The sequence below is a fragment of the Haematobia irritans genome, chromosome 1 (genome assembly GCF_050003625.1).
Source record: "Haematobia irritans isolate KBUSLIRL chromosome 1, ASM5000362v1, whole genome shotgun sequence".
NCBI lineage: Eukaryota > Metazoa > Arthropoda > Insecta > Diptera > Muscidae > Haematobia > Haematobia irritans.
Genome location: NC_134397.1, coordinates 103,668,842 through 103,693,772, shown reverse-complemented (window position 1 = coordinate 103,693,772; position 24,931 = coordinate 103,668,842). Strand labels below are relative to the sequence as shown.

General features: G+C 38.2%; 1 protein-coding gene across 13 annotated transcripts in view; it reads right to left on the bottom strand.

Annotated features, from left to right (window-relative positions):
* The window catches only part of LOC142221528 (synaptic vesicle glycoprotein 2B-like), a 935,546-nt gene that overhangs the window by 572,981 nt on the left and 337,634 nt on the right, over nt 1–24,931 (bottom strand). For all 13 annotated transcript variants that reach the window (XR_012718091.1, XR_012718090.1, XR_012718092.1 and 10 more), the window contains one exon: nt 2,157–2,278. Coding sequence is in view for 10 of the 13 variants with exons in the window: in XM_075291289.1 (XP_075147404.1) it covers nt 2,157–2,278 (122 nt within the window). In the remaining 3 variants the exon portion in view is untranslated. The remainder of the gene's footprint in view (nt 1–2,156; nt 2,279–24,931) is intronic.

Genomic DNA, 24,931 nt, shown 5'->3' with positions numbered 1-24,931 from the left:
TTCTACAAAATCTATAGACTCAAAATTTAAGTCGGCTAATGCACTAGGGTGAAACACAATGTTAGTAAAAAACCAGTAAGGAAAGTCTAAAGTCGGGCGGGGCCGACTATATTATACCCTGCACCACATTGTAGATCTAAATTTTCGATACCATATCACATCCGTCAAATGTGTTGGCGGGCTATATATAAAGGTGTGTCCCAAATACATACATTTAAATATCACTCGATCTGGAAGAATTTGATAGACTTCTACAAAATCTATAGACTCAAAATTTAAGTCGGCTAATGCACTAGGGTGAAACACAATGTTAGTAAAAAAATATGGGAAACGTTTAAATCTGAAGCAATTTTAAGGAAACTTCGAAAAAGTTTATTTATGATTTATCGCTCGATATATATGTATTAGAAGTTTAGGAAAATTAGAGTCATTTTTACAACTTTTCGACTAAGCAGTGGCGATTTTACAAGGAAAATGTTGGTATTTTGACCATTTTTGTCGAAATCAGAAAAACATATATATGGGAGCTATATCTAAATCTGAACCGATTTCAACCAAATTTGGCACGCATAGCTACAATGCTAATTCTACTCCCTGTGCAAAATTTCAACTAAATCGGAGTTAAAAATTGGCCTCTGTGGTCATATGAGTGTAAATCGGGCGAAAGCTTTATATGGGAGATATATCCACATCTGAACCGATTTCAAGCAAATTTGGCACGCATAGTTATAACGCTAATTCCACTCCCTACGCAAAATTTCAACTAAATCGGAGCAAAAAATTGGCCTCTGTGGGCAAATGAGTGTAAATCGGGCGAAAGCTATATATGGGAGCTATATCTAAATCTGAACCGATTTTGCTGATATTTTGCAAGTTTTTCGAGACTCATAAAATATTCGGATGTACGGAATTTGAGGAAGATCGGTTGATATACACGCCAATTATGACCAGATCGGTGAAAAATATATATGGCAGCTATATCTAAATCTGAACCGATTTTTTCCAAAATCAATAGGGATCGTCTTTGAGCCGAAACAGGACCCTATACCAAATTTTAGAACAATCGGACTCAAACTGCGAGCTGTACTTTGCACACAAAAATACATCAACAGACAGACAGACAGACAGACGGACATCGCTAAATCTACTCAGAATTTAATTCTAAGCCGATCCGTATACTAAAAGGTTGGTCTATGATTACTCCTTCTTGACGTTACATACAAATGCACAAACTTATTATACCCTGTACCACAGTAGTGGTGAAGGGTATAAATAGTTTCTTACGATAGAAACAACGAAATAAATATATAATAAAACAATAAAAAACAAAAAGAATCACATTTTCTTAAAAAATAAACAAAATAAATTGACAACAACGTATTGGCGTATTTACGTCGTACGTTCAATTACATCTATTTCTATTTTTTACGCCGTACGTCGAAACGTCGCATTTGTGTTCCGGCCTTTAATTTGTCAACAGATTTAACCCAGTAAACAATTAGTGGCGAACAATTGTGGCGAATTCCTACTAAATAAATAAAATTCCATCAATCTAGGATTTTGAAATAGAGTACATAAAGAGCACTGTTGGACATAAAAATACGGCACCAAAAAAAGAGAGTGAACAAAAAGATACGAACACAAAAAGATTACATGTTCTCTTTAAAAGAGATGTAATGCACAGCCTATATGGGAGCTATATCTAAATCTGAACCGAAATCAATAAGGTTCTATTCTGAGCCAAAACACATACTTGTGCCAAATTTGAAGTCGATTGGACTAAAACTGCGACCTAGACTTTGATTACAAAATGTGTTCACGGACAGACGGACATGGCTATATCGACTCAGGAGCCCACCCTGAGCATTTTTGCCAAAGACACCATGTGTCTATCTCATCTCCTTCTGGGTGTTGCAAACATATGCACTAACTTATAATACCCTGTTCCACAGTGTGGCGCAGGGTATAAAAACAAGCGCATATTTGGATTCAGCGACCTCAAATTAGTAGAAATTTGCTATAAATTTCAAATCAACACAAAAAAGTTCAATTTTGTTCCCTTGTGTAATCATACACAGTCAGTCAACATCAATTGCAAGCCTCTCTTTTGTTTTTAGTTTTATAAATTTTCTTTAATGAATATGTGGAGTATTTACCTGGAAGTATAATTATGCCGAAAGTCCAAAACAATTCCATCCAACATAGAATTTTTTCCCTGTATTTAGTGGGTTGAAACTCTCCCAGGTATGGAAAAACAATACCCATTGTCCCAGCTACGCTGTAAAGATATGTTAATGCAAGAGGTTCAATAAGTTTACTTTTTTTAATAAAATGCTATCCTATATTTTGGTTTACGAATTCGATACACGCAACATTTAATCTATATTGTGAAAAACTAATGAACCGTTCTACGACTTTCTTTCAACTTTTTTCAGATTGAATTTCTCGCCCATCAGAATATTGATTTACAAGTGTTAACTTTATGTAGCATTAATTATAGGGGGCTATCAATATTCTGTATTTTGCGAATTTGTAAACTAGAACATGGGCGTATATAAAACTTTTGTGTTATATTTATGTCGTTGGTGGAATAAATAATGTAATATTTACAGATATGAGATTGAGTCCTGATAGATTTCGAGCAATTTTTGTGTCGTTGATATAGAGTGAATGAATTCACGTGGGTGGAGTGACATTTTTTTATTTTAGAAAATTTTACATAAAATAGTTTTCTAATTGCAAATGTTACAAATTAATTAATAATTTTAGTCAAATTGACGAGAATTTATTAAAAATAATAATTTGTTTTCTGTTGTTTAAGAACAAAATTGGATTTAAAAATAGTTAAAATATCTTCAACGCTGTACGAAGTTCAAGACAGGTACAATTTTAGTAAAATGTACTAATTTGAGAGACTTATGAACTCAATTTAAGCAAACTTCTCTCATTTTAGCAAAAATGAACTATTTTATTTTTTAGTAAAATTGGGTGCTATATTTGTATACATTATTTTCTTATTTTGAGTTTACGTCATTAAAGTTAGCAAAAAATTATTCAAATAGGGAAAATTTGCACAAATTGGGCAAAATGTAATTAAAAACAACTAATGGACTACGTTGGTCATGTACGAGTATTAACTGTCGGAAGATTAATGTTGATTTTTATAGATTGTATAGGGAATCTAAAAAAGGGTTCTCGCAGATTTCTCATGATTTATCATCTATTCTTACGAGATTTCGGAATTTCTAGAAGATTTTTTTCTGATTTTAAATGGCCTGATCATGACATCCCCTCAATATAAGAGGAAGAAGCCTTCATCCTTTTCTGTTCCATCGGACATGAATATTATCTTGATTGAGTCGTGTGACTTGCTTGGCTCATTTCTTTCTCCTACACCTCTTGTACAGGTTACACCTTCACCATTATAGCCTAGCCCTCGTAACACGATTGATGTGCCCTCGCAAAAGACTCCGTCTATTAACGAGGGTGCGTCTGACTCTACTCTAGATGCTCAGATACAGACTTTTTCAATTCCTATTACTTCTAACTCTTCTGCTTCTTTAGCTGGTCCGATTAATATTCCCTCTCCACGAGAGCCGGATAGCTTGAATGTGAGTGGTACCGGCAATCAACTTCACAATTTGGTTGTTGTTCCCCCGCGTAGATCTGTTTTCATTTGCAGACTTTCGCCGGCTACATCTGAGTCTGATATTGTTTCCTACATTCGTTCTAAAGGCGTTAAATTTAATGAGAGTGATTGTAATGTGTTTATATTTAATTTTAACTCTCCTAGGGTTATCGCATCATTCCGCAGATATTATTTGATACTGTTCTTGCTCGTGAGTTTTGGCCTTCTGGTGTTTTGGTAAAAGAGTTCATCTCTGGGGACAGACCTAGACGTTTCGATCCTGTGGACATTAGATCTAATACTGAACTGCAGTCGATTCCAACAAAACTGATTATTAACACATCCATTCGTTACTAGAATGTTCGTGGCATTAACTCGAAATTAAAGGACATTTATGTTAGTAGTTTCACATCTTCATATTACTTTCTGGTTTTCACTGAGACTTGGCTTAAACCACATGTCCTTAATTCTGAGATACTGTGCGATGTGTATAATATATTTAGAAAGGACCGAATATCTCGTAGGGGTGGAAGTGTTTTGGTTGAAGTTCATAACTCATTCCCTTCTTCTGTTGTTGATATTCCAGGTGATGATGAGGATGAATTTGTTTGTGTCAAGGTTCGTATACGTAATCGCACCTTCTTTCTTGTATGTTTATATATTCAGCCTGATTCTAGTCAGGATGTGTTTTTGGGTTATGCTCGGCGTTTGCGATGTGTTAATGAAATTTCCTCTCCGATTGTTCTTGGCGATTTTAATCTTCCTAGAATCTCTTGGACTCCTTGCGTTGACTCTAACTTTCTTCTTTCCCACACATTTGAACGGTTCAACTCTTTCCTTGACATTTTGTCCGATCTTGCTTTGTCTCAAATTAATAACGTTCATAACACTTCTGGGAGAATGCTTGACTTGGTATTTTGTAACGTGTCTGACATCTATGTCTCTAGAGTGGAACCCTTCGCAAATCCTGAAGACACTTACCATCCTACTCTTTTTTTTTCTTGGAATATCACGTCCTCTAATTCTACTCGTAGGATACAATCGGATTTTAGAAAATCTGACATATTAGGACTTAAGGGTGCTCTTAGCCTTGTTGATTGGTTATTTGATTGCGATAATTTAGTCTCTCAGGTTTCTGGTTTTTATGATACTTTTGCCTATCTGATGAGGAGTTTCGTTACATTATCTAATAGACAGTCGGATCTTGGACCTTCATGGTTTACGAAGGAACTTCGTAGTGTTCGTAACTTAAGAAATAGGTTGTACAGCACATTTCTTTTGAGTGGCAAATCTATTGATTTTCTTAACTACTCAGTTGCTAGATCCAATTTCGTCAGACTCAACAAGAATTGCTATGAAAGTTATTTGAGTAGAATGCGCTATGCGCTGAACTCCAATTCTAAGACTTTTTATAATCTCGTTAATTCGAAAAGAAGGACACGAGCCTTTCCTAGTTTTATGAGATATAGGGACACAGTTTCTAATGATGAGAGAGTGATTGCTGATATGTTCGCTGATTATTTTAAGGAGTCTTATGTTGATAGTTCGAATGTTGGATCTGTATTTCAATCCCTATTTTACTATATTTTCCCATATTACGGAAACTGAGGTTCTTAACGGATTAAGATCCTTACCTGTAAATTATTGTCCTGGGCCTGATGGTATACCTTCTTTCATCCTGAAGGAATATGCGGATCTCTTATATATTCCTCTGACGCGTCTGTTTAACTTATCTTTGAGGGATGGTAGCTTCCCAGACATATGGAAGATTAGTTGTGTCATACCCTTGTTCAAGAAAGGTAGTAGGTCTGACATTGGGAATTACAGATGTATTGCTAAGTTAAGTGTTATACCTAAACTGTTTGAGCTTTTGGTAACTAGGAGAATTTCGTGCTCCCTTTCTAATATTATATCAGGATGCCAACATGGTTTCATGAGAGGTAGGTCTACTGCGACTAATTTACTTGAATATGTTGGTCATGTTTTCGAATCATTCTCTCAAAGACGTCAACTGGATGTAGTCTATACGGATTTCAGCAAGGCGTTCGACATGGTGAATCATAGGCTGCTAATATTCTCCGCTGGATCGATTCCTACTTGCATGGTAGAACTCAGAGAGATGCATTTAAAGATAGTTTATCTATGCTTATACGTGTGACATCTGGAGTTCCCCAGGGCAGCCACCTAGGACCGGTTCTGTTTAACCTATATTTGAACGATCTTCCATCGGTTATCGTATGATCGAGGATATTGATGCTAGTGATTCTTTACTTCTTCAGGAGGACATTGTCAAGTTGGCAGATTGGTGTGCTTCTAATTGTATGTTACCCAATCTTGTGAAGTGTAAGAAGATGACATTTTCTCGTAGAGTTTGCGAACAGACTATGTTGGGAATTATAGGCACGATTTAATGATTTTGGTGTAATGTTTGATTCCAGACTTGGCTTTGGTCCCCATATTGAGGGATGTCCCAAAAAGGCAACTGGTGTTTTGGGTTGCATTAAGAGATGGTCTAAGGAATTTGTTGATCCTTATCTTACGAAGAAGCTCTTTACGACTCGGGTTAGACCGATATTAGAGTATGCGTGTGTTATCTGGTCACCGAGTTATAGTTGTTCTATTGATCGTATTGAATCTGTACAGAAGCAGTTTCTTATTTTTGCTTTGAGGGGGCTTGGCTGGAATAATTTATACGATTTGCCTCCATATTCTAGTCGTCTTATGTTAATTGATCTTCCATCTCTTGAACGTAGACGGTTTGTGTACTGTATTGTGTTTTTAACTAAACTTATTAATGGAGATACTGATTCACACTACTTGACATCAAGAATTTGCTACAATGTTCCAAATCGTTTAACTAGGAACTTTGTATTCTTAAAGACTGAATTTTGCAGACATAATTATGAATTATTTAATCCCCTTAATGTTTTGTGTAAAAACTTTAATTCGGTCTATTCGTTGATTTCTTTAACCGATCCGATTCCTGCCATCAAGGAAATTATTCTTAATTTTAACAACAGAGTTTCTGATCCAAGGGGTGTTGCCTTCTAAATTTCTAGCTGTATTATAAAAATTTTTTGATCCTGCTCATCCAATTACTGCTTCTATTAACCTGTTTTCGCGACCTTACCGTCCATGGTGACACTTTTTAAACTTTGTCTTTATAGGGTCTTTATAGGGTCCCTTCTGGCCCACTTAGAATATTGAATTATATTTAATTGAATTGAAAAGATACATTTTGTAATGTCCCGGCTGCTATTAGCCTTGTAAATAAATAAATAAATAAAAAATTTCACTAAAAACAAAATTTAGCTAAATCCTCATGAACTAAAAAAAAGTTCAGTTGGCATTAGCGCCTCCTTTTTGAGTTTTGTTCTTTTCTTACTTTTTATACCCTTCACCACTACTGTGGTACAGGGTATAATAAGTTTGTGCATTTGTATGTAACGCCAAGAAGGAAAAGTCTGAGACCCATCGTTTAGTATACCGATCTCTTAGAATTAAATTCTTAGTTGATTTAGCGATGTCCGTCTGTCTGTCTGTTGATGTATTTTTGTGTGCAAAGTACAGCTCGCAGTTTTAGTCCGATTGTCCTAAAATTTGGTATGGGGTCCTGTTTCGGCTCAAAGACGATCCCTATTGATTTTGGAAAAAATCGGTTCAGATTTAGATATAGCTGCCATATATATTTTTCACCGATCTGGTCATAATTGGCGTGTATATCAACCGATCTTCCTCAAATTCCGAACATACCAATATTTTATGAGTCTCGAAAAACTTGCAAAATATCATCCAAATCGGTTCAGATTTAGATATAGCTCCCATATATAGCTTTCGCCCGATTTACACTCCTTTGTCCACAGAGGCCAATTTTTTGCTCCGATTTAGTTGACATTTTGCACAGGGAGTAGAATTAGCATTATAGCTATGCGTGTCAAATTTGCTTGAAATCGGTTCAGATTTAGATATAGCTCCCATATATAGCTTTCGCCCGATTTACACTCATATGACCACAGAGGCCAATCTTTTACTCCGATTTAATTGAAATTTTGCACAGGGAGTAGAATGAGCATTGTAGCTATGCGTGCCAAATTTGGTTGAAATCGGTTCAGATTTAGATATAGCTCCCATATATAGCTTTCGCCCGATTTACACTCATATGACCACAGAGGGTAATTTTTTGCTCCGATTTAGTTAAAATTTTGCACAGGGAGTAGAATTAGCATTGTTGCTATGCGTGCCAAATTTGGTTGAAATCGGTTCAGATTTAGATATAGCTCCCATATATATGTTTTTCTGATTTCGACAAAAATGGTCAAAATACCAACATTTTCCTTGTAAAATCGCCACTGCTTAGTCGAAAAGTTGTAAAAATGACTCTAATTTTCCCAAACTTCTAATACATACATATCGAGCGATAAATCATAAATAAACTTTTGCGAAGTTTCCTTAAGATTGCTTCAGATTTAAAGGTTTCCCATATTTTTTTACTAGCATTGTGTTCCACCCTAGTCCATTAGCCGACTTAAATTTTGAGTCTATAGATTTTGTAAAAGTCTATCAAATTCTGTTCAAATCGAGCGATATTTAAATGTATGTATTTGGAACAAACCTTTATATATAGCCCCCAACACATTTAACGGATGTGATATGGTATCGAACATTTAGATCTACAAAGTGGTGCAGGGTATAATATAGTCGGCCCCGCCCGACTTTAGACTTTCCTTACTTGTTTTTATTTCAAATAGTTCAAAATTTTATCAACAAACAATCATTTGAGGCCGAAAATGCGACAGGGCCGAATATTTTAAAGACTGTCATCTACAATTATGACAGTTCAGTTGCCGATGGTAGTGACTGAAAAACGTTTTTCGTTTTTTAAGTTTTTCGAATTCCAAAATTTCAAACATTTATCGCTAAAAACAATTTTCATTTACAAATTTTTATTTTTGCAATAAAAAAAATAATTTTTTTTCCAATATCTCAGTCCAATTCGTTTATATCAAGCACTGTTCTTTTCTGACTTTTCTTTAAGAAGACACATTTTGAAGTTTCAAAGTAAACTTTTAATATAGTAGTATGTAATGCCAGACATATTTTATAAATCCTGTGAACTTTTTTGGAATATATGTAAAATACATTATTTTTTGGTTTCTTTTTTTTAATGGATATTTACAGTTTAAAGTAGTATTTAAATAAAATCTTAAGTTATACGGCGTGGCCTTTTATAACTGATAGCGTACCTTGTTTTCTTTACTGAATTACCTTGTGCTGTTAAGCTTAAAATTTTGTTTGATGGGACAAAGGATATTTTTAATTATAGATATAATTATTAAGTTATATTAGAACAGATGTTCTGATTTACGAATTCGCAAAACGCAAAATATTAATTTTTCAATAACTTCTGAACCATTCCATTTTTTACCACGAAATTTCTTCTGATTAAATTCTTTATCCATAAGAACAGTGTGTAACACTTTCGTGTTATAAATAATTGTAGTTCGAAAAATAAAGTGAGTGAAAAAATGTGCGTTTTGCGAATTCGTAAACCAGAACAGGGGGGATAAATGTTGAACAACAGTGGTACAATGACAGTGCCTTGTGGTACTCCTGAGGAAATTTTTATCTTAGATAAATCATTATTAATTCAACGAACGGAACGGACGTATTTTTTTTAATAGCGGATAAACTCATAGTAATAGGTACCTACTAAGAATTTCAAGTGTGGTGGGATATTAAGCCACCATGCAGCGAAATTCAAAGTCATCCACTGGGCTGCTAATTTCAGGGCCCAGTGGACGGGTATCGACTGGAGTTATAAATTTGGGCAATGACCAAGAGTTAGGCCCAATTAGTCGACCTGTAGACGGGTCGACAGGTGGGGACACTCGGACAAGTCGAACTTTTTCTATGGTAACGACATCAAAACGAGGTAATCCCTCACGAAAGAGATTCCAAGAACGCAGAAATTCTTTGTTTATCCTAAAGAAGTTAGGATCAGTCGACCCAAGCACGCTGTCGGCTAAACAAAACGATTCCTTAAAATGGGCTCAAGGAATTCTTGAGGCTGGAAAAAGGGAACGATCACCGGATGAGCTGCCATCCTCCAAAAGGATCAAAGATCGTTTGCCTCAGTTGCTAAAGACAGCCTTGTGTGTGATGGCTATCATAAATAGAGGAGCATTGGACGGTATGGTTCCAAAGCAAAAATGGGGGGAAATTGAGAATGCTTTGTCTGGCGTCTACTCACAGGTGCTGGAAAAGTTTCCCGGCCCAGATCCTCGACACCAAGAGGCTGGTTGGTATCAAGGACGATTTAAGCTAGTTGCATTTGAGGACCAGAGGTCTATAGAATGTTTTAAAGCTGCTCTGATACTAATTGGTGAAGTTAGGGAAGGAGCTGCTCTAGAGTTAGTCGAGAAGAAAGACATACCGGCTAGACCTAGAGCACATGCGTGGATACCTGCAAACCCTCCTGACCCTGAATCTATTTTAAATAGACTGAAACGATGCAATCCAGATCTTCCAACATCTGATTGGAAGGTTGGCCGTTTGGATGAAGTGGATGGACCAAGACGGCATGCAGTGTTTATATTGAACACTCAGTCTTTGCCACATCTAGCAAAGTCTCAGGGCCGTGTATGTTATGGCTTTCATTATATCCAAATGAAGGTTTATAAAAACGATCAGCTAAAGGATTCAGAAATGGACTAGCCTCTGTCTGAATCAGAAGTAAGCGGATCCTCTTGCGAAGTCGAGGGAGATACCAAAGTTGAAGACATGGATAGATACCGTATGCGTGAGGAGGCTTCTACTGCCTCAGAACTCACCAAAGTTGAACCTATGGTTATTGCGTGAGTCACCGAGATCTTTGAAGAGGACATTCTTGATGACTCGATTGAAGCGGCTGATGTGACGGTTGTTGAAAATCTCGATGGTCCTACGGATCCTCCAGATAAATCTTCATCAGTGTAAGGCTGCATGTGCTGCCATAAAAGTTCTCCTGATGAAAGGGGACATAGACATAGTTCTTATTCAAGAACCATATGTTTATAGAAACAAAATATGTGAATTAAGTACTCCGGGGTTCAAACTATTGCAGTATACTGGTAATGATGTAATTCGAACTTGTTTCTGCTTCCTTCAAAGTGCAATGCAGACACTGTCATTGCCAATTTAGAAATAGCCAAATGCAAATATTGGGTATCTTCGGTCTATATGGGACATGACAGGGAGATGCCTCCATGTGCCGTTAAGACCTTAGTTGAGGAGTGACTGAAAACAAAGACGAAACTCATTATGGGATGCGATGCGAATGCGCATCATAGTATATGGGGAAGTAGTGATACTAATGCAAGGGGAGAGTCGCTAATAGAGTTTATTTTGCGTACTAATCTTGTAGTTTGCAACAAGGGAGATGCCCCAACCTTTGTCACTAAAGACAGGCAAGAGGTTTTGGACATCACCTTGGCCTCGCAAGAACTGAATGAAATGGTATCTGAGTGGCAGGTTTTAAGTGAACACAGCTTCTCAGATCATCGCTACATCAGTTTCAAATTTGATGTTCATACCACCAAGACCATATTTCGGCCAAATGTTAGGAAAGCTGTCTGGAATAGGTATAGGGAATCGTTCAATATGATGATACCGGAAATACCAGAGACAAATATGAGCAAGTTATCGAACACGCAGTGGAGAAGATTACTAAGGCCTTCAACATTTCACTGAAAGCTGCATACCCTAAAGGGAAGCCAAGGGGGAAAAATCGACCACCATGGTGGTCTACGGAGTTAGGTAATATGAGGAAATCCTGCAGGAAGCTCTTTAACAAAGCAGAGTCCACCAGAGCTCCTGTGGATTGGGACGCTTACAAGAAGAATCTGAGAGGATACAAGCGAGAACTGAGAAAGGCTCAGCATAACTCTTGGAATGATTACTGCAGCAGCATTGAGAATACGGCCGAGGCTTCCAGACTACGGAAGGTGCTAGCATCCACGAGCTCCGCTCCAGGTTTCATTAAAACATCGGAGGGCAATTGGACAACGTCCAGTGAGGAGACGCTGGAGGTACTATTGGACACACATTTTCCCGGAAATCAGACGGTTGAACCATGCACTGGCAGTGCCACAGTGGCTCAGTGGTCGTTTGCTATCGAGGAAATTGTATCAGAATCTGAATAAAATGGGCGTTAAATAGCTTTGGATCATTAAAATCCCCCGGAACTGATGGAATTACTCCGGCGGAGTTACAAGCGGTGGCTGACTGAATTATCCCCTGGTTGTCGGTGATATATATAGGATGTATCAACTTAGCATATATTCCACGAAAGTGGAGGGAATCAAAAGTCGTTTTCATACCTAAAGCGGGAAAAGCCTCTCACTCGAATGCGAAGGATTTCCGACCAATCAGCTTATCATCATTCCTACTTAAGACTCTGGAGAGGATGATAGATATTTATCTTAGAAATAGCGTCGATTCATGTTTGCTCTCGAAACGACAACATGCATACTCGAAGGGCAGGTCTACTGAGACCGCATTACATGAACTAGTCAGCTTTATTGAAAGCTCACTATCTGTCAAAGAATACACAATCGTGGCGTTTCTAGATATCGAAGGGGCGTTCAATAACGTCCATCTGAGCTCGATATTAAATGGACTGACAACTCTGAATGTTGATCCAGGTATTCTTAAGCTGTTAGACGAACTTCTAAGGAAGAGACGCATTTCAGACACACTAGCACAAGCAAACATACAAAGGTATGTGAACAGAGGCACTCCTCAAGGGGGAGTTCTATCACCTCTTCTTTGGAATGTTGCTATAAACGACCTTCTGGTTTCCCTAGAAAAAGAAAGGATACAAGTGGTGGCATACGCAGATGATGTGGCGCTAGCAGTCAGGGGAAATTTCCCATCAACAGTTAGAGATATTATACAGAGAGCCCTCCGGATGACTGAGAAATGGGCGAAAGATAATGGTCTTGGGGTAAATCCTGCAAAGACAGAACTAGTCATGTACTGCAAAGATCGCAAAACTCCCACGGTTAGACCCATTTCCTTAGGGGGTATTGAAATTCCCTTTTGGGAGTGTGCAAAATACCTTGGCGTTATTTTGGACAGGAAGCTGAACTTTAAGCTTAATATTGAAGAAAGGGCGAGGAAAGCAACGGTAGCTTTATACTCGTGCAAAAAGGCAATAGGGAAAAAGTGGGGACTAAAACCAAAAATTGTACATTGGCTATACACGGCAGTGGTTAGACCTATAATGCTATATGGTGTAGTCTGGTCAAGTTTAGACAAAGTTCAGCGTATGGCGTGCTTGTGTATCTCAGGTGCATTCAGCAAGACAGGAACAAACTCCCTTAATGTCATTCTGCATCTATTGCCTTTAGACATTTTGGCCAAACAGTCAGCTGCAACAACGGCTGTGCGGTTGCGCGAGCTATCGCTGTGGTCGGAAAAAAGTTACGGTCACAGTTCGGTCCTCAAAGTAATGCCAGATGTGCCTAACGTAGTGGATTACACTTTGGCGAGACCACTTTTCGACAAAAAGTTTGAGACTCTAATCCCCAACAGTGAGGCGTGGTGCACACAGACCCCGGGGAATAAAGAATATTTAGATTTCTACACTGATGGCTCCAAATTGGATGGACAATTGGGTTTCGGAGTATATTCTAATGATCTGGAACTTCGAATAGCGAAAAGATTTCCTAATCACTGTAGTGTTTTTCAGGCTGAAATATTAGCAATAAGAGAGGTGGCGAATTGGCTGGGGAGTAATGTTCCAAAAAATGTAGGCATTAATATATACTCAACCTGCAATAAAATCCTTGGAGACTGTGTTCCTCAACTCGAAAACGGCCATCGACTGCCGCAAATCTCTCAATGAGATGGCTGAGCAGTACAATATTCACCTAATATGGGAGCCTGGCCATAGGAACATACCGGGGAACTGCGAAGCGGATGAGTTGGCAAGGCTAGGGACTACCTTACATATTCCAGGGGAACTAGAATCTGTTGGTATGCCCCTGGCTATCTGCAAGCTCATGCTGCGTGGGAAGGCTGTTATGATGGGAAATGTTCGATGGGAGAATGGCAAGGGCTGTAACGACACCAAGCAAATATGGCCCCTTTTTATGGCCCCTGTTATGTTTTTTCGTTTTGAATGCCAAAAGGCAAGAATTTAGTTCTGGTTAAAATTCACGTTTAGGTTTTATTTAATTCAAAGGTAAGTATAGGGTAAGTATAAGGTAAGTATAATGTCCAACTTTTATAACAATTTAAGTAAGTAACAAAGTTTGAGGTAAGTAACAAAGTTTATGTTAAGGTAAGTATGATTTTCCTTCTTGATATATTGATTTATGACAATTCACATACTCATATAAATACGATTTAATTCAATATAAGGACGAAGCAATATTTATGATGATCGATCACATTAAATATATGAGGAATATTTACAAATGTTTCCTTCAACAAATGTGCAATATTTACAAATTTAACATCGAGTGCAATATTAGGTTAAGATTCAAAGTTTCGTTTTAATCCAGCTTTTACTTATTTTCATAAATATTTTAATTACTTTACAACTTTGATTTTATTTCGTTTTACACTTAGTGGTAAGTATTGTATTTAATATAGTTTTTGTTTTTCTTTTTATCAATGTTCGTTTTACACTTTCAACAGGTAGGTATTTTAATTCTTATTATTGTATTGTTCCTTTTTTTACTTTGCAGGGTTTTTCACTTAAACTTTCAACTCTTTTTCTCTTCACGGTCACGGGGGATGCGGTTAGAATAATCGATCAAAATGAAATGAACTGAAGATTTATCAACGTCACTGCCATCGCCATTGTTGTCATTATTCCAGAAATGGACAACAACAACAACTGCAGTGAGACAATGTGGTGGCCACTCACACACTGATCGACATGTCAATCAGCAAACCGCTATTTACAGTATTGAGCAAAATTATAGCAATACAAATAATCACAATACTGATTAAATTTTTAGCACAACGCTAAACATCCAGCCACCACGTGACATGTGTGCCTCAAAGTGATTACTATGATGATTATATTCTCTCGGCATGTTTCTGATGGGCCCGGCGAACACATATCTTAGATTGTTTTGATATGCATGTACGTCTCCAAGGCCGGTAAACACATGGCCATCTCTTCTCAAAGCAGGATACACGTCGGCACCAAGTTCTAGATCAATCGGGAAGTTCGAGCGTGGGTCCATGTCGGATAGAGTGTCGGTTGCCGGATCTCTTGTAGGGTCATCAACAATCAATAATTGGGTCAGAATAGGGTCGGGTCGGAAGTTCATTGGTAATAAGAGCATTTACTCGCAAAGCCCATGTGCCACTGGTACTTCGAGGCATTAATCTGAAGGTTGTGAACCTCCCAGGATGATTGAATGATCGAAGCCCAATACGACGAAATGTTGAGTAGGCGATTCTTGACATAGACGTTGACTGGCTTATTAGCGTTCTCACTGTAGTGTAGCGATCGACATCATTTTCTGAAATTCGTACCATGGCAGTAGGCACGAAAACTAAGTCCAACCTGAATGGAGTATTGTCCACTGGTGGTAACGCATCTGCAGCTGGTTGTACCACTACCGAAGCTGGAGGGCAAAACAGATGGGCAGGTCGCAACGGGTCTTCAAGTTGTGGGGCCCCATGCAAGAGGGTATGGTGGCGCAAATTACACTGGCGACACCCACTAAGCGACTGACAATCTGGGGCTAAATGTCTCTTGTCTAGACAATCTCGGCAGTACCCTCGTCGATCCACCGTTTCATACCGCTACCTTGCCGATTTTTCTCTAAAACGAGGACATGAACTAATGGCATGATCCTCCTGGCAGAGGCCGCACGAGTACTGCCAGCTGGTTGGTCGCCACGCCAGTCAACGTGATTGTCACCGCGATTAGTGGATCGTTGTCGTCGTACTGCCGACGGCCGCTCCCTGGATCTGTCTTGCCGACCTCGACGATCAACCCCCTGGTTTTCCACTGCTGGTAAATATGCTGCCATGTCTGAAAATAAAAAATGCTGCGAGTACCATGCTAAACTGTCTATAAAACATAAGCATAGTCAGGCGGAAAATAGTTTGACAATTTTGGTGATGGGTCTACTTATTGTCCCTCTAGATGTTCGTATGTCAACTACTCGAGTATTTTGGTCTGTGCATGGATAAGTTTTTTCGATACGACCCATTGCCCATTCGGTTGGAGGAAACCTGTCATCTTTGACGACAACGAGATCATTCTCTTTAAGATTATCTTGTTGATATTTCCATTTGGTTCGACGGTGCAAATCATTGAGATATTCTGACTTCCAACGCATACAAAAATATTGTGATATAATTTTAAGGCGTTTCCATCTATTTGCTAGAGTTACATCCTGACCAGAAATATCGGGCTCTGCAGGAGCCAACATGGATGTACCGATCAAAAAATGACCAGGAGTCAACGGTGAAAAATCATTTGGGTCGTCGCTCGCTTTATGTCGTGGATAATTCTTCAAAGGTGAATCTCATACTGGGAACAAATTCTCGTAAGTGGGTTTTCAGAGATTTCACACCCGCTTCCCACAAACCGCCCATGTGGGGAGCACCAGGGGGGATAAATTTCCAAACAAGATTGTTATGAGAACACTGTTGCAAAGTTTGGGTCTGAAGTGTTTTTAGAAACTGAAGGCGATCTTTTCGGAGAAGTTCTGCAGCTCCAGCAAAATTCTTCCCATTATCGGAGTACATACACGGAGGACAACCTCGTCGTGCAATAAATCGTGAAAAAGCAGCAAGAAATTATTGCGACGATAAATCACTTGTGACTTCCAAATGAACAGCCTTTGTTTCAAAACATACGAAGTTACATATGTAGCCCTTAGTTATCAAACAGACCCTCGTTTTATAGTTCTTAATATTGAAAGGCCCTGCAAAATCCACCCCTGTATTAGTAAATGGTCGGGAAAGAAAGGTACTTTCAGATGGAAGTGAGGCCATTATCTGAGATTGTGTGTGTCGTTTAAATAAAATGCAAGTCTTACAGTTATGTATTACTTTCTTCACCAAAGATTTTAATGGGAATATCCAGAATTCCGATCTCAAAATACGAGTCATAAGTTGATTACCACCATGAAGAGTAACTTTATGAGTAAACTCTACCAAAAGTTGTGTGAATCGAGCATCATATGGCAAAAGAATAGGATGTCTTTCATTATAACTTAGAACGGGTGACTGTACAAGTCGTCCGTTGGACCGCATAACCTCGTGTGAGTCAATAAAGGGATTCATTGTTAGCAAACTTCTGGTAGACGAAATTTTTATCTTCTTTACTGAATTTGTGTACTCATGTGCAAAATATTGACTTTGAGTCATAATGAGCAACCGTCGTTTTGTTTCTTGAATTTCTTCTGGAGTTATCTCCTGGGTCGAAATTCTAAGATGTGATCTATTTTGCCCGGTGTTTCTCCAAAACCGTAAAACATAACTCATTACCCTGTACGCGCGTGGTAGTGAAGAGAATCGCATCAAAGGGTCTTCAAAAGTGGAAGCAGTTAAAACCTTCACAGTCTTTGTTTCTAAATTTGTGTCTTCCAACATTTAAAATTTCGGACATCTGTCTCTAGGCAGTTTCAACCATTGTGGCCCATGCCACCATAAATGATGAGTTTTTAATTCAGAAGGCGTACAACCTCTACAAGCTACATCAGCTGGATTATCTTCGGAGTCAACATGTTGCCATTTATCGTTGCCAACATTTCCAGAATTTCAGATACACGATTTCCCACAAATGTACCCCACGCACATGGAGGCTTTTTTAACCACGCTAACACGACTGTCGAATCCAAAACTGGGTTGAGTAATTTGAAATTTGAAGATTTGTAGCGCAGTTAACTCCAAAAGTGACTGTTAAGAGTTCAAAGTCTTCTAAGGGGTCTGTGGGAGATTTTCTAAAAAGTATACGCTGATATTGTGTCTGATTTTTGTCGAGCAGAATTTGTCTGTAGATCTTTGTGACATCCGCACTATAAACATACTTAAAGAACATCCATTTCAAAATTTGTAAGACAAGATCCTGCTGGAGAATGGGTCCAGTAAACAAATTATCATTAAGGCTTCGCTTGTTTGACGAAGGGCTTGAAGCATTGAAAACCACCCGAAGTTTTGTTGTCAGCCGATCAGGTTTAGTCACCGCATGATGCGGCAAATAATAATTCGGAGTCTTCGCGATTTCTTGAGGCGAAATTTTTCTCATGTGTTCCAAATATTCTAAAATTGTTTGATCATATTGTGCCTTTATATCGGGAGTCTTCATTAACTTCCTCTCCATTCGGAAAAATTGTGCTATTGCGATATTTCGAAAATTTCCTAATTCTTCACAATTTTTAAATGGGGGGGTCACAATATATCTGCCCTGTTCATTACGCTTTGTAGTGTTTTTGAAGTTTAATTCGCAAAATGCATCATATTCTTATCTCAAAATCTTTTTTGGGATTTCCTCCACCTCCCAAAAACGAGTGAGAATATTTTCAATGGAAACAGTGTTATGTAAAGAAATTCGGTGTTCCTTCCTTTTTCTTGAATTATTGGACCACCAACAATCCACCCAAAAACGTTATGTTGGGCCAATAAAGTGCCGATAGATTTCATAGGTGTATCAATATTAATAATTAAGGGTCCTATATCCATTCCAATTAGAAGATCAACGGGTTGACTGATGTAGAATTTTGGATCTGCCAAATCATGGTTGACAACATCCCTAAGTTGTGCTAGGTCTAGGTTTCGTGCTGGTAAATTTTACGGAAAGGTCCGAAAACAGGAGCCCAAATGGAAACTAGGGTCTAGGCGAGAATGTACATTGAAAAGGCAAGCTTTTATAGAAGTTTCTGCCAACATCTCACTAACTCCAGCTGGACAAATTTGAATTTGTCCTTAAATTTTGAAATTTATTATAAATGAATTTTTACCTTTTTACCAATCATCATGTTCTCAAGACCCAATAGCTAATTCTAATTGTGAATTTGTATCTGATTTGTTAGCTGAATTGTTATCGATACAAAATTATTGTGAATTATCAATTATCTAAATTGGATATCATAGGCTTAATGGATAGTTATACATAAGATTTAAATAACTTTTTTCTCTGTACTCAGTAAGGTGAGCAGCAACACTCTTTCTCTTCTCCCCAATAAAATTGAATTTATTTGCCACAACACTTACGCATGTCTTCTTTGTAACATTCTTTTCATTTCACATTATTCTCATTGTACTTCTCCGGTGGGAGAAATAATAAGAAGACTCAGCTTTCAACACAAACCTGTACTCATTTCAACTAAATATCAGATTCACTCCTCTCTAGCGACGAATGAAACGAACCCTTCCCCCGCAAAATTGTCCATGGTCCTTCGAAACCGTTCACTGAGAAACCATTCCAACGAGGTAACTCCATTAATCACTGGAATTGTCACAAATAGTCGGTTTTTTTCAATCGTGTCTGTAAGTGTTTGGCTAAAGTTGTAACATAACCGCAAACAAATATACATTTTGGCGTGCGAATTTGTAAAGAGATTGTCTGTGAAATACTATTGAACGAGGGAAATATATTTAAAGTGTTTATTGAAAGCGCTAGGAAAATGAAGATTTAAAAATTATTTTCTTAACGAAAAAGGAAAGTGTATGATAATTATTCCATTAGTCTATACGGGAAGACTAGAGGAAAGAGTGCAGTATTGCAAGAACCAGAATAAGAATATTTTTCTAGTCGTCACCCACAAAGATCTGGAAAAATACGAGAAAATCGGTAATACTACAAAAATTTAAGTGAAAAGAGGCAATTTCATCGGAATCGGAAAAAATTTAATATTTCAGTTGCTAATTCTATAAAATTTGTTGTTGCAAATTTCTAACGGGTAATATACCGTTACTCCATAATGTGAATTTGTGTAAAAGTCAGAAATTAGAATACAAGAAAATAATATTTCACATTTTTATTGCTTCTGATGGGGTTTAACAATTTGTTTGAAGAAGTAAGAAAGGGAAAGATATAAGAGCAATAGGTGAAGCAGAAGAGCGCTTAAAATTGAAGCAAGAAAGCAAACAAACATAAGCCGCTATAAAAAAATGTGGATAAGCTCGTGCGGTTAACAAGTGAGGAAGAAAACACAAGACATTCGTAATTCCGCGGAGTGTTTCAACGAATAGTAATTTATTGTGGAAGTATTGAAAGGCTCTGATTATTCAGATTGTCGTGTAAGCAAGATCTTATGATTTGAAGTCTCAAGACTGATATCGAGTGTCGAGAACAAGTTTTCTAATTCCAATTAGGGATACCGCGGGAAGGAGAACGAAAACAAATTTCTTGATTCGTGCTTCTAAAACGTGAAATCTATTTCTCGTTCTAGTGAGTATATAGCGAGGAAAGGAAATGAGATAATATTGTTCTCAGTAAGAAGGAATGGAAGTGTAAAAAGTGCATGATAATTGATAACCAAGGAAATACTGTCAAACTAGCAGGCGAAATATTATAATCGTAGTTATGGAGTTAAATGAATGTCAACATTTGCAGCAGTCAGGTAATCAAAATATTTTTTTTACGACTAGATGTACTTGAGATTACCACCACTGAAATCGTATGCGATAATCTCTTGGCACAATTTTAAAATATTCGAAGACAAATACAATATAACGTTTATTGCACTCTGTTTTTTTTACAATAAACCCTTCGGTATTTTCTGAAACGCCCTCAAAATGAATTATTAAGGCCGAAATATATAGAAATGTTTGTTAATAATTCGCAAGTCACAAATATTATTCAGACTTTTATTCGTATGTTTTAACTATGGCATTCGCAGTTGTTTGGATCTTGTCAAGCAAAGTGTTGTTGTAATTTGAGAAATAATAAATACGACATAACATTATAAAATCGCTCATGCAAATAGGACTGTCAATGATTTTGAGTGTTTGGAAGTGTAGCTCAGAGTGGTAAAGCATAGGTACTTGAAATATGCATTTACTGGGAAATTATGGGTTTATGAATAATTGGTGATTTCGTACGAATTTGGAAAAGTTCATTTATTGTTGAGTACTAACCGAATTGGAAAATTTAATTTGGTTGTTGGTTTTCAATTTTGTCATTTGTGGTGCTAAAGAAAGTTCATTAAATTTCCCATATATATATTGACCCAGGAAATATGATTTTGTGGATATGTTTCGATTCGAATGTATTTGGGGAATCTCTACTATTTGAATAACAGAATATTTTCGCGGGAAGATATAATTTTAATCCTTACATAATTTATATATAATTTCAATACGATTGACGTTCTAGTCTCGTTAAGAGGAAACCATTCATTCTCCCATGATATTCGACAGAATTATTCTCGCGGCAAAATTTTCCTTTGACCACGCGAAATTTGCCAAATCATCCGCAGCCGGTGCTACACCTATGTTCTAAGAAGTCGGATATTACGGAATTGATTCTACAGAATTTTGCCCACATTTCACATTTTTAAAGGGGATATTTTCAATTGTATCACATTTTGAAACGACGTTGCGGACAATATTGTCAAGTCCTGTAAGAGTTCATGGTTCTATATTGACTATCACTTAGCTAAAAAGTGGTAGATTGTAGCCGTTTTGATGGTTCATGAGGTGGGGTTGTGAATTACTATATTATTTGGCAGTTCCTGCTTATCCGCCGATTAATTCATTGCTCCCATGCCTTTGTGTTGAGACGCACTATGTCATATCGTAGATTCTGGACGCTTCGGCCGCAAGATTGTTCATGAGGTGGGGTTGTGAATTACTATATTATTTGGCAGCTCCTGCATATCCGCTGATTAATTCATTGCTCCAATAACTTTGTATTGAGACGAAAAAATTTAATATTGTAAATATCTTTGTATGGAAGTGTCGGGTACTTCAATTTTTAGTTATCTATTTCTTTTGGGCCAATTGGATCTTTGGATTTACAGAATTCACTGACTAAGTCAGTCATTAGAATAATTTAAGGCAAGGTATATTAGGCGTCATTGTACGGCAGTCTCGTATAACTCATCGTAATTTGGGAATTTGTGGGGCGGAAGTCGTGTGTTGGTCGGCAAGTGATTTAAGGTAGTGGTGTTCGGATATTTGGTATACCCTGTAATCGAGAATCATATTAAAATGGTCCCTACCGACAACCCTTCCGGTGCAGGTACAAACAATTCTGAAGCTGGCGGTTCAGGGAAAACTCCAGCGAATATCTCACCTACCCATGACAAGTTCCTGTTTGATTGCGACCATTTGATTACCTTCTGTACATCGTTTGAACAGGTTGATATCTCAGATCAAACTGATTCAGTGGTAGAGGTTAAATTGGAGGATCTGAAGAATCGATGGCAGAAGTTACAGGCTACGTACGAGAACCTAATGTTGTCTCCAGTTTCGATGAATTCAAGGGATTTTAAAGAGAATGCCAAAATTAATTTTAATGCCAGTTCTGAGGCTTATTACACGGCTAGGTCCCAAATTCTCGATATTCTCCGAATATCTGGCGGGTATACTCGCCAAAACACAAGACGCAGTCTTGTGCCTGCCTATGTTCCTCAGGGTTCGGTCCCTTCTCAGACTTCCTCTCAGGACATGTCTACTGCCTATATTAAGGTTCCTCCTTGCGATACGGAGGTTTTTAAAGGAGGTTATGAAGAATGGCCGTCATTCCGTGACATGTTCACGGCGGTATACGTTAACCATCCGAAGTTGACCAGGGCACAGAAGTTGTATTACCTCAGGAATAAGACGAAGGGCGAAGTGGGGGCAATTGTCAAACGTTATACCCTTTGTGATGATAATTTTGATATCGCCTGGAATGCCCTCAAAGCCCGGTATGAGAACAAACGGGTCTTAGTGGACAAGCAGTTGAAACTCCTTTTCAATATTCCCATTGCTTCTGTTGGGAATAGCGATTCGATACAAAAAATCCATTCATCTGTCAATGATTGTCTGTATACGCTGAAGACTCTCGATGTCAACATAGAGAATTGGGATCCGATTCTGGTATATTTTGTTTCAACGAAATTACCTTATGAAACGTTAGCGCTTCGGGAACAATCGCTCAAATCTCATCGTGATCTCCCCACGTGGAGGGAGTTAGATGAGCTTTTGGTTCGAAGATTTGAGGTGGTTGAAAGGATTTCATGTATAAAGTCGAAGCAAAATGATGACACTCTTTCGGGGCAAATGGATACTATTCAAACTTATCACTCTCAAGAGAGGCTGAATTCGACATGCTCACTGTGCAGTGCACCACACACAATAAGGTCTTGCCCTCAGTTTCGGACATACAATGTTCAGCAGCGCATAGATTTCGTGTACAAGAATAAGATTTGTAGTAATTGTCTTTCTCCGTCTCATCTCAAAATGAACTGTAAAAGTAAAAATGTTTGTATCATTTGTCATAAATCACACCACAGTCTTCTTCATCTTAGAGGAAACCCCGATGACAAAATAGGGGCGATGGGGGAAAATCATAACAAACAGATTCCGAAGAAAATAAACCAACAGGAAAAAGGTGATTCCATCCCCTCCGGCCCATCCACTTCGAAATCTACCGTCTCGTCTCAAGTTCAGGCTAATTTCTCTTCAAATAACGATATGATTTTATTGCGAACAGCTTTAGTTCAAATTAAAACACACGGCGAATTGGTGACTGTTTGCGCTTTGCTAGATCCAGGATCCCAGCGAACTTTTATTTCAGAAAGGGTACAGAAGCGTTTACGAATTCCCACTACAAGGGGCAGATTCGAGATCCTGGGAATATGTGATCAAAGGCAAGTCTCTGAAAGAGAATGCCAGTTGGTCATTGCGTCGGAAAAAAATGATATTAGCTTTGAGGTATCTGCTATAGTGTTGCCAAAAATAGCAAAACAACTTCCGTCTGTGTCCTTCAAAGTCTATAATCCTTCTGATCTGGAGGGTCTGGACTTGGCTGATCCTCAGTTTAATAAATCTGCTCAAATTGACATAATTTTAGGAAATGATTCAGAAAGGTTTATAAATATCGATGGTATTAAAAAAATATCTGTGGAAGTACCTCGGCGTACAACACTATATTCGGTTGGGTGTTGAGTGGACCCATGCAAACTGAATTAGTAAACTCGTTTTCCACAAGCGTGATTGAATCGGAGGATGGTTTAATCGGTGAGTTACTAAGAAAATTCTGGGAACTGGAGGAGATTCCAACGACTCCACCCATCTCAGAGGCTGATAGATTTTGTGAGGAGTTTTACATACGGACTACCACTCGTAACGCCGATGGTCGGTATATGGTCCGGCTGCCATTTAGGAAAGAATTTTCCGACGCTATATATTTAGGCTCATCTCGATTCCTCGCATTAGCTCAGTACCATCGGATGGAGTCGAATCTTTCAAGGAATCCCGAATTACAAGTTCAATATAACTCGGTATTGAATGAGTACATCACTCTTGGACATGCTGTGGAAACTTCGTCTCACGAAATTAATTACAGAGAAAAGTTCAACTCTTTCTACCTTCCGCATCACGCGGTGTTTCGCCCGGATCACAAGTCTACGAAAGTTAGGGTAGTATTTAACGCGTCTCGCAAAAGCAAATCGGGATATTCGTTGAATGAGGTACTTCACACGGGACCTGCGTTACAGACTGACTTATCGTCTTTTATCCTTAATTGGCGAAGGTATAAATATGTGTTTTGCGGGGATATTCAATAGATGTATAGGCAAATTTGGTTGCATCCTGGCGATCGACCCTACCAGAGAATACTTCACAGACCAGATTCACAGGGACCCGTGAAGGATTTTCAGTTAAACACAGTTACGTTTGGCATAAATTGTGCACCCTTTTTGGCTATTCGCACGTTATTGCAACTGGCGTCTGATTGCGAACAATCGTTTCCAACAGTCGCAGGAATTTTGAGGCATGAAACATACGTCGACGATGTGCTGTCGGGTGGGTTTTCATTGGAAGATACGATTCAGACTCGCGATGATTTGAGGTCAGTCCTTAAGGACGCTGGGTTCCCTTTAGTGAAAGTTGCTGCTAATGATCCCAATCTTCTTGCTAATATACCAGGGGATGAATTATATGACTGCGATTTTCTTCGTTTGCATGAATCTAGCTCCACTAAAACTCTTGGTGTTAAATGGAATGCACTCACCGATCAGTTTAGTTATACCCTCGGACCCATTAATGTTAGTGAAATGACTACCAAGCGACAAATTTTGTCTGCAGTTGCTCAGCTGTTTGATCCCGCAGGATGGGTAGCTCCAGTCGTGA